This window comes from Salvia splendens, chromosome 8, assembly GCF_004379255.2.
Source record: "Salvia splendens isolate huo1 chromosome 8, SspV2, whole genome shotgun sequence".
Classification (NCBI taxonomy): domain Eukaryota; kingdom Viridiplantae; phylum Streptophyta; class Magnoliopsida; order Lamiales; family Lamiaceae; genus Salvia; species Salvia splendens.
The window spans coordinates 17,572,546-17,583,538 of record NC_056039.1 but is presented as its reverse complement, the minus strand read 5'-3'; the positions used below and the strand labels follow the sequence as shown (position 1 = coordinate 17,583,538).

The 10,993-nt window shown below is 38.4% G+C and overlaps 1 protein-coding gene across 2 annotated transcripts; it reads left to right on the top strand.

The window, feature by feature from the left end:
- The first annotated feature begins 6,200 nt into the window (after positions 1–6,200).
- On the top strand, positions 6,201–10,746 carry LOC121745446 (telomere repeat-binding protein 4-like). 2 transcript variants are annotated; one of them, XM_042139361.1, is made up of 10 exons: positions 6,201–6,368; positions 7,358–7,506; positions 7,581–8,361; positions 8,498–8,704; positions 8,784–8,837; positions 8,946–9,025; positions 9,135–9,376; positions 9,592–9,915; positions 9,998–10,061; positions 10,368–10,746. In XM_042139361.1, the coding sequence occupies exons 2-10, from the start codon at positions 7,426–7,428 to the stop codon at positions 10,557–10,559; spliced, it is 2,025 nt and encodes a 674-aa protein (XP_041995295.1). In that variant the 5' UTR covers positions 6,201–6,368; positions 7,358–7,425; the 3' UTR covers positions 10,560–10,746. The 2 variants fall into 2 exon arrangements, with proteins under 2 accessions (XP_041995295.1, XP_041995296.1); XM_042139362.1 differs by lacking the exon at positions 6,201–6,368 and adding an exon at positions 6,391–6,493.
- Positions 10,747–10,993: the final 247 nt, after the last annotated feature.

Genomic DNA, 10,993 nt, shown 5'->3' with positions numbered 1-10,993 from the left:
GACACCAGTCAGAAGATCCGTGGTCTAGTAATGAAGATCATCGTGGAGAAGGCGCGAGCTATCGACGATTCTTTGGAGAATCAACGAGGTAAATTGGCTAACTCCGTAGAATTCATGTTTAGGATTTATATTCTATGAGCATGAATTATTTGCGTTCTAGCATGCAATTTTGTGTTAACATGTGAATTGATTAATCCCGTAATCTGTCAAATAGATCCTACGTCTGATTTATTTGTTTGTACAAGTCTTCCGCTGTGCAAGGGGCTCCAAACCCCAACAGGATCAACGGCTGAGAATTAAAATCAGAGATGGCGCGCACGATCCGACGACTCCTGAAGCTTTGGAGCTTTGATCTTTTCCAGCTTGTTTCTAGACTTGTTTTCCTTCACTCTCAACAACTAATATTCATTATTTACAATCTCCACCTTGAATACTATTTGTTGAGCGATCAACTTCTTCTACACATCCCAACCAACTTCAAACACACCTCAAACTTCTCCCTCGGCAAAGTTTGGGTGAGCATGTCGGCCGGATTTTCCAAAGTGTCTACTTTGAACACTTTCACCCTTACTTTCTCTATCTCTTCTCTGATGAAATGAAAACGCACATCTATGTGCTTGCTTCTTTCATGAAACACATGATTATTGGCTAAACTGATGGCACTGTTGTTGTCACAACCAATGGCCACTGCCCTTTGAATCACACCAAAATCTGCAGCTATTCCCTTCAACCAAAATGACTCCTTCACAGCTGCTGTCAAGGCTATATATTCAGCCTCTGTCGTAGACAATGCAACCACACTTTGTAAGCTAGATTTCCAGCTCACCGCATCTCCATATAGAGTGAATATGTAGCATGACTGGGACTTTCTATTGTCAACGTTCCCTGCATAGTCACTATCACAATATCCCACCAATGCATCCCCCTTTACCTCCTCACTTCCTCTGAACAAGATTCCAACATTTCCTGCTCCATTCAAGTATTTCAATATCCACTTCAAGGCTTACCAGTGTTCCTTGCCATGATCACTCATGAATATGCTAGTCACACTGATGGCTTGAGCTACATCTGGCCTCGAGCTGATCATTGCATACATGATACACCCTACAATATTGGAATAGGGGATTTTATGCATTTCAGATCTCTCTTGCTCAGTCTCTGGCCTTTGCTCCACAGACAGTCTGAAGTGTTGAGCCAAAGGAGTTGTTGTTGGCTTTGTATCTTGCATTTTGAATTTCCTCACCAATCTTGATATGTAATCTGACTGATTCAACCATATCACCTTCTTGGATCTGTTCCTGACTATGTTTATGGCCAAAATTCTTCTAGCATTTCCCAGATCTTTCATGTCAAAAGCTGATCTCAAATCATCCTTTATTTCTTGAATCTCTTCCTTGCTTGAGCCAGCAACTAGCATATCATCTACATACACCAGACCCCCTCTCTTCTTGATATAAACGCATTCATCATATTTTGATCTGATGAAGCCTTTTTTCATGATATGATCATCAAACTTGATATGCCACTGCCTACTAGCTTGTTTGAGGCCATAGATGCTCTTTTTCAATAGACAAACCTTGTTTTCCTCTCCAGCTTTAGCAAAGCCCTCTGGTTGTTGCATATAGATTGTCTCCACCAAATCTCCATACAAAAAAGTTGTTTTTACATCGAGTTGCTCCAGTTCCCAGTCCAGCCTTGCAACCACAGCCAAGAGAGTTCTTATAGATGTGTGCTTCACCACAGGAGAGAAAACCTCACTGTAATCAACTCCATATTCCTGTGTAAAGCCCCTTGCTACAAGTCTAGCCTTATATCTGATTTTCACATTATCAGCAGACTCCAATTTCTTTTTGAATATCCACTTGCAGCTCACAATCCTTCTTCCTTCAACTCTGTCTACTAATATCCATGTGCCATTTTTCAGCAGGGAATCTATTTCTTCAACCATGGCTTTCATCCATTCACTTCTTTCTTTGCATTCCATGGCAGCTTTATATGTGGCTGGTTCTCCAAACTCCACCTCCTCAGCTACACATAATGCAAAATAAAGCATTTCTGAATCAGCATATCTGGCATGAACTTTGATATTCTTTCTTCTGGTTCTATCCCGAGCCAACTGATATTGGCTGAGATCTTCAGGTTCTACTTCTGATCCTTCTTGTGGGTGGTCATCATTACTTCCATCAGCTCCACCTGGAACCAATTCCTCAGACTCCACCTCAGAACTTATAGTTTCACCAGACACTGCAGCAGGCCTCTCATCATTTTTTGACTTCTTGAGAGCATTACAGATTCATTAAAGACCACATTACTGATCCTAACCGCAGCTCCACACAAATAGTAGTGGCTTCCTTTCCTCTCTCCATGAATGATTACAGTGGTGCCCCTTTTGATCTTCATCACTCCATCTGAGGACTCAAAAGTGTATCCCTTCTTCTCAAGCATTCCTAGTGATATAAGGTTTCTTTTCACAATTGGAATCAGCCTAACATCACTTAAAATCTTCTCAGACCTGAGTTTCACATTGCCTGTAGCTTCAACATGGCACACTTGATTGTTTCCAAGTATCACTGTGCCAGTTGACTCTCTCAAATCAGTGAAGAATTCCACACATGGACATATGTGGAAGCTACATCCCGAGTCAAGAATCCATGAACTCCCATCCTCATATGCCATTATATTCAAGACTTCAGGGGAATCCTCAGTTTCTTCCACAAAATCAGTGGTGTTCTTCCCTTGTCCAGATTCAGCAGCTTGCTTCCTTTTCCAAGCGAAACAGTCCTTCTTTAGATGACCCGGCTTCTTGCACCAATGACAAGATCGTGTCTCCTTTTGATCATTTGAGGATGCCTTACTATTCTCACCAATTTTCTTGAAATTCTTCTTGGCTTTGAACTTCTTGACATTGAGACTTTCTGGAACAACTTCAGCCACTTTGCAGCCTTTCTTGTGCAATTCTTTGGCCCTTAGAGCGTTCTAAACTTCTTGCAAGGTGACCGTGCCTTCCCTTCCAAAAAGTATGGCGTCCCTCAGCTGATCATAGGATTTTGGCAAGGCATTTAATAACATTATAGCCTTGTCTTCATCACCAATAGAAACGTCAATGTTTTCCAAATCATCCACTGCCTTATCAAAATCCTCCAATTGTTACTCTTATCCTCCGAGAAACGGTATGAATACAACCTCTGCTTCATAAAGAGTCGATTCGCAAGAGACTTAGTCATGTACAAGTCTTCAAGCTTATCAAGAATCCCAGCCGCAGTTGTCTCCTTTGCTACCTCTCGCAACACCTTGTCGCCCAAACACAACACAATCATGCTATGTGCCTTCGCAAAGATCTCTGCATGCTTCGCCTTGGCCTTTTCATCGAGCACTTGGCCTTCGCCTTCCTTGCTCGCCGGCGTCAGAGCATCCGACAAACCTTGCTGGATCAACATCGCCTTCATCTTCATCCTCCAAAGGCTGAAGTCGTTTTTCCCAGTAAATTTCTCTGCTTCGAATCTTGAAGCCATCATCTACTTCGCCTGAATCTGATTTCGATCGATACTCTAGCCGGATTTCGCACGGACGACGCCACTTGTTGGAATATTATCGAGGAACACGATCGAAAGATGAACATGGTTCTTGAAGGAAAAACTATTGTATTGCTTTCTTGTGAAACTATTGAATCGAGCTGTGTATTACAAGTGATTCCAATCCATCCTTGTTCATATATGGAAACTAAAAGAAGAGCTAAAAACAACACTAACTCCCAAAGCTAAACAACCTATTTAAATTCTGTTGCAACCCAATGGCTAGTTGGATCGACGGCTGAGAATTAAACTCAGAGATGGCGCGCACGATCCGATGGCTCCTGAAGCTTTGGAGCTTTGATCTTTTCCAGCTTGTTTCTACACTTGTTTTCCTTCACTCTCAGCAACTAATATTCATTATTTACATGTGGGCCATACCGTTCCATTTAAGACCAAGTTATTTATCTGTTCATTTTCTAATGAAGTTAAGTGAACAGGTTAAAATGTTAAGATTATGTTTCCTGTCAACATAATTTAGTCCTTCAAATTTGTTATTGCTGAGAATTGACTAGAATGAATTGCATAACATTTTATTTGTGTTGAAAAGAAATAAATGCTAATATCACACAACATGCTCAGTACATAGTAACACGAGAAACAATAAAAGCACTACATACATTTCACATCTTCCATGTTGGTAAGATAGTCCAGAGACCAATTGCGTGGCATGACTGGCATTGACATACTTTGATTTTACATGGTTTTAGAAGGTGGGTTTTTATGAATTTGATCATATTTTGTCTATTATGTTGGTATGTAGACCATTTTGTTAAGAATGTGTAGAAAAAGATACAAAATATGTTGATGTGCAGCAGCCTTGGTTTGAGACAATTTTATTGGAGATTTTGAAGTCCAATCAGCCCCCAATGCATATCATTCTCTTCGTCTTAGGAGAGCTTCGTGTGGGTATCTTAAACGCCTCAATCGGAGTCTCGTAGAAGAAATTATGGCCGTTTTACGAACACTGCACTGTCCGGAAAATCTCACGCGGCCGGGTGAATTATTACCCTGTAAATTCACCCGGGTGAATTTTACCCTTATAAATTCACGCGGTCGAGTGCGCTGTTTTGGCGAATTAATTTTGCTGAAACACGATTTTTGGAGAAAAAAGGCTAGGGTTAAGATTCATTCTACACTTACCGCCTACCACACTCTACACACACCCCAAAAATACCTTTTTAGGAAATATTTTTCTCTCTAATTGGGCTGAGACCATTTTTCACTAGCACACTTTTCTTTTTATCTTTCTTATTTTATTAATTTTGTATTTAAATACATGCTATTCAAATAAGAATAAAAATGAATCAATCACCTAATTAAATAGAAGTTCCCCATTAATTTAGACCAATTTTGACTAACAAAACTAAAAAAGTTGTCTACATTAATTCACGAGACTAACCGTTATAACACACCTAATCTAGAACAACCTAGCAATACTTAATCAAGTCTAATAACCTCTTCACATTGGTCGGTAAGTTTAGGCACTTAAGTGACTGTTTAGGTTAGAATCTCATTACTCTACAATCACAAAGTAAACAAATGTAGTATACAACCAGCTTTTATATTACGCAACAAACTTTATTATCATTTAAAAAAGCACATGATTATAATTAAAATCTGATTATGAATTAGTATTAGATTTCATATACAAGAAAATAGAGTGACCAATGCCAGGTGGCACATTCTATCTTAGAGATGGATAGGGTTTTGGTCTTTGAGAATGGTTAGGAAGTGGTCCAAGCATCCAATTCTTGGTTACAACTTACAACCACCCATCCCCCACCACTACCGACCAGTTACAATTAATAAACTTTATGGTATACATGTTTGTACAATAGCATTTATCAACTCCAATACTTAACTAATTTACTAAATTTAGGAAAATATAAAGGCATCAAATCTCACCCTCCATTCCTCACCCAGAGACTCCTCCCTTTGATTCAGCACTTTTTTCATGGTTCTCTCTTATACTCTTTGCTTCCCACGAGAGTATACATTTTCGATTGGACATGAATTTTAAAACACAATTAATAAAATAAAAAAAATTAAAAGTAAAAATAATTAAAATATTATTTAAAGAGAATAGTTCTCACCTCATTAGAGAAAAAAAATTTAAAATTAGAAAATGCATTATCTTATAAGACGAACTAAAAATGAAAGAGTGAATAGCATTATGCGACATAAGGAGTGGAGTAGTATATAGTACTCCCACCGTCCCACAATAAGAGTTCTATTCACTTTTATTATAAATTGTAAATAGGTCTCTCATTCCACTAACTTATTCCTCTCACATTTTGTTATAAAACTAATAAATATAAGTGATATCCATATTCCACTAATTTATTCAATTCATTTTTCGTTACATTTCTCAGAGCCTGTACCAAAACTAAATAAGACTTCTATTTCGGGGGTAGTAATTTGCCTCAAACAATTTAACATGCCATTATTTAGTATCTACGATTTTATGTATATTAACAATAACAATTAATCCAATTTTCTTTATTTATAATTTAATCGAATACATTCTCCAAAAATAACACATCAAATACCATGTGATTCGGCACATTCCAATTTGCCCCTGGCCTTGGATTCAAGTTATATAAAAACGAATCCTCGCAGAAGTTTAAGCACTATTTCAAGCTGGTTTACCCAAACCCAATTCTCTCTCGCTCTTCTTTTCTCCCCCATTTTCTACTTTTCTATTACCAAATTCTCCAAATTCGATTTCTTTTTACTTTCAATACTGTATATAAACAGACGTCCAGAACTTATCTCCTTAGTTAAATTATTCATCAGGTAACTTTTTGGTGTGTATTTTTATTTTACATTATTCTCTTGCGTGTGTTGTTGGTGCGCCATTTTGGGCATTTTTTATATATATCCTATTCGCTTCTGGATTTGTAATTCTAATGCGGAATCTGGTAAGCTTCTGGGTTTTTTTTGCTTATTTTGCACTTTTGATCGTCTGATTTCATGGAAATTCAAGTTGATCCCACTGAGATCTGATCAAATTTGTGGAATTCTGGGATTTTTTGGCTGATTGATGCTATTAGAATCGGAAAATGAGTTTTCGTTATAACCGAGTGTTGATTCTGGATAACAATTTTATTGCTTTGATTTCTTCATTTCTGCTTTATTTCGTGATGTTATATGTATTGTGTGTATATTGTATCTGTAATATCAAATTTGGTGTGGTCCGGGAGCTGATCGGGCTCTGGAAACATATAATTGGATCTGATGAGTGCCGAATTTAACATTGGTTGCCTAAAAGCTGTGGATGGAGAGAATTCTCTTTTTTCGTTCTAATTGTTTCGTTTCGTTTTGAGTAAACATATTTATTTGAATTGTACGAGACGTCAATTAATTGCGATGAACTGTTTAGAAACAGAAGATTTTGTCTGTATCGATCAGGATAACTTTCTTTATTTTCTAGTTGAGTGATCTCATTATGTATTTCTGCTAGTAATAGACACGCAAGTCTCCTCTTTTTCATTTCATTGCACCACTATGTTTTCATTTTAGATCTGACTTCTCGATGATCTTTTCGATTTTAGATTTGCAACGCATATGTTTGATGTGTGAACGATTGTTGATGCTCTGTTTGTCTTGCATTATGGATTGTAGAGTTTTTCATAATGTTTTCTGAAATGGGGCAGTAATTACCCTCTCCCTCTCTCTCTATTCCTGTTGGGTGTCTTTACTTATGGATCTCTAGCTTCCTAGCTGCTCTTTGATATGCTCTTGTTTCTTTATCTTCATAAAACGTCGTGTTGAATGTCCTGTAGGTTAAAGGTGATTTGGCAACATCATATTTCTTGAACTGGAGATCTTGTAGTGGCATGCTTCCTAGAATATGGTACCGAAAAAGAGGCTGGATTATCGGTTCAATGGTCGTCGATCCCCCATTATTCCCAAAGCTCCCAGATCAATCAGGGTAACAATGTTTCCCATTGCTTTCCATAGTATTCAGTGTGTGACCAGGCATCTGATGTTTGTTTGCTATCCCAGAGGAGATACTCACACAAGAATTCAGTCGAGGAGAACAAACTTTGTGCCTTTGAATTACTCGCAGCTGTAGCTGGTAAGTTGTTGCAGGAGAGCGAAAGTTCTGTTTCAAGTAATGTAGAAACTCATGCCAGTACTTTAAAAAATGAGAATGTGAAGGGGCAGCCTAAGGATGAGCAAACTCCAAAATCAGAGAGCATTGACCACGGAAGTTGTGCTGAGAGTTCTTTTATGCCTGAAACATCTGTTCAGGAGCCCGACCTCTCATCCGAATTTAAGGGACTACCACAAATAGATACTGATTCTCTCTTGGAAAATATTTCTGTGTTTGCAAGTCCTGATGTCCTCAAAAAACTAGACTTTGATGCAGATGGAAATACCAACTGTGAAGTTGGGGGCTCTGTCTCTGTTGGTAATAATATCAATCTTAGGGCAGAGGGTCAGCAAGGCATGCATTCGGAGGATAACATTAACACTTTGAATGGAAAGGATCATGTTGGAGAACGTGTGAATAATAATATGCTAATTAAGTCAGATAATAGTGTACAGTTGCCCTTGTACAGGGACCCCATTCCTTATACTCCACTGCAAAAGCAGTGGAATGCTGTAAAATTAGGAATTAGAGATGATGACGATAATTATTTTGGGTGCAATAAACTTAGCACCAAGTTTAGGCCCTTTAGGCCACAGCCACGCACTGGTCACCGAAGAATAAGGAAGATGCTGACATCCAAGTACAGGAAGATGGCTCCAAAGCTAAGGAGTTGTGAACTCTATAACTCTAGTAAGTGGTGGTTTCTTGCTTATCTGATTTTGATTTGCTCAACTTTTCTGCATTCAGTAATCTAGTCTGCACAAGCATATAATTCTCCTTATCCAAACTAACTGTATCCCTTTCTGTTTGCTCTTTGGTTTTTCAGGGGATGGAGTGAAGTCATTATACCAACATAGGAAGAGAATTTACACTCACGAGAGATGTCTACAATCATCCATTAAGAAAAGGAAACTGTTTGATCACAGGGGCACAGTTTCACATGTTCAGGAGGCCAGTAGTAATAGCATGTCTAACTCATCCGAGAAGGGGATGTGCAAGGATAAATGTAACTCGGGCATCATGTTGGAAAGAGGTCCTCTATCATACTTTTTATTTGAAAATATTTCTGTTGGTGTTATATATATCTAAATAAGTATTGCTATATCATGCAGTGAGTGGTGCATCTCCTACAGTGAAAGGCCACAAAAAAGGCGAGGATCCTCATGGTATTAGAATTATCCTAATTCCGCTCCTTCCATAACACTCAGTTTCCGTCTTTTATCTCTCTTTGTTGACATAAGAAGTTCTTACACTTGTGGCATCTCTTCTTTCAGTGAAGTTCAGCATTAAGTCCTTTAAGGTTCCAGAACTTTACATTGAGCTCCCTGAAACTGCTAGTGTTGGTTCTCTGAAGGTTTGTGTCTGTTCACTTTCCTGATATGTTACTCCTGTAACTAACTCCCTAGGCTGGCTACATTTATTCAAAGAAATATTAAGTTATCTGCTATCCTACATTTTTTTAGAGAACTGTGATGGAGGCAGTTACTGCTATTCTTGGAGGTGGAGTACGAGTTGGGGTAGTTCTTCAAGGGAAGAAAGTTCGGGATGACAGCAGAACTTTGCAGCAGGCTGGTATTTCTCAGAGTGGTGATCATGACACACTGGGTTTTACATTAGAGCCGAGTTTTACAAATATTTGCTCTACCAAGACTACGAAAAAACATACTAAAATATTGCAATGTAATGCAGATCAGGAATTACTGAGGTATGATTATTTCTTTAGTGTTTCTCCCTTTTATCTTTGTTTTCTGTCTAGTTTTGGTGGTGATGGTATTCCATCCCTAAACTTGTTTTCTTCATTATCTCTTAGTAGACACATCAATGAAATCTCTGAACTCCTTAGATTGAGAGCTGAAGTTATTGTTTTATCTCTTAATTCCATAACAACTTCACCTGCTTCTTGTTTATCATCTTCTCCAGATCTCCTGCCACTCCAATTGTTGATTCAGGGATTTCGAATGCCTCAGTAGATCCCCATTTCGTAAGTAAAGTTGATGATGATGTGGTTACCAGTGTCTTTATGTCTGGCCCACAGACTCCTACGAATGAGACAGGGAATGGAACAGTTCTTGATTCCAAGGCATTAGTTCCAGTTTCTCCAATGAACTCGGAGTCGCTTGCAGTAACTCCAGCAAACCCCAAACCCAAAAAGAATGAACTGTCGCAGCGCAGAACTAGGAGACCATTTTCTGTAGATGAAGTTGAGGCGCTTGTTGAAGCTGTTGAAAGACTTGGGACCGGAAGGTAAGAGTGCAGTAAACAATCTTGTCTCAATACAAGTGTAGTTCCCGTGAATTTGTTTCTAATAAACTATTTGCTTATGCAGGTGGCGCGATGTAAAAATGGGTGCTTTCGAGCATGCAGATCACCGAACGTATGTCGACTTAAAGGTATATTGCTTATATTGTTTTATTAATTGTCTTGGCACACTGTTCGGCCTTTTGAGTTTAGAGTCTCTCTCTTCCTGTTTTCTGCTTCTGTCTGTTGAGATGTCCTAATTTTTATATGATCTGCATAAGACAGACTTGTAGGCTTATAATATAACCAACTGAATCTCATGATTTAATATCTACATTAAAGGCCAAGGAATCTTTCACATGGGATGTGTGGATAGACTTAGATCCAAGAGGATTTGTTAATTAAATAAAAAAAACTAGCTTTACACTCATGTGATTTGGATTATGTTGTTTACACAGGATAAATGGAAGACATTAGTTCACACAGCTGGTATATCTCCTCATCAAAGAAGAGGAGAGCCGGTGCCACAGGATCTGTTGGATCGCGTCTTGGCTGCGCACTCGTATTGGTCCCTGCATCAGTCGAAACAACAAGGGAAACAGCCTGGGGCTGAACCCCTTAGATCTCTGGATCCTACCATAACTCCCTAGTTATTCGAGGTGTAAAGAGTAGAAAATTGTAACATTGGAGGTGTAAAAAAGGTGTTGTGTTTTAATTATTCTTGGTTTTCTAGCAATCTCTCACTCACTTATTTGTTGTTGTTAAGATTACTTTGGATAGACTGATGTTTATCTTTTGTACATGATTTGTGGAATAAACTTGTTTTTTTTGTCTTAAGTGCTATTGACTAGTACTTTAAATGCATCAAACATAAGTATTGAGTATTTGAATGAGATGCTGAAGTTAAGTTATTCACTCTGCATCGGAGCTTTGACTATTTTTATTACTACTTAGTTCTATCAACCAAAGTATATGTTGTTTGTTTTACACGTTATGAGGCTGAGCCACCTATTGGCATTGGCTCCCGATAAGTTTGGAAATAATTGGAGAATATTTTAGTAATTTTACTATCTACTCCCTTCGT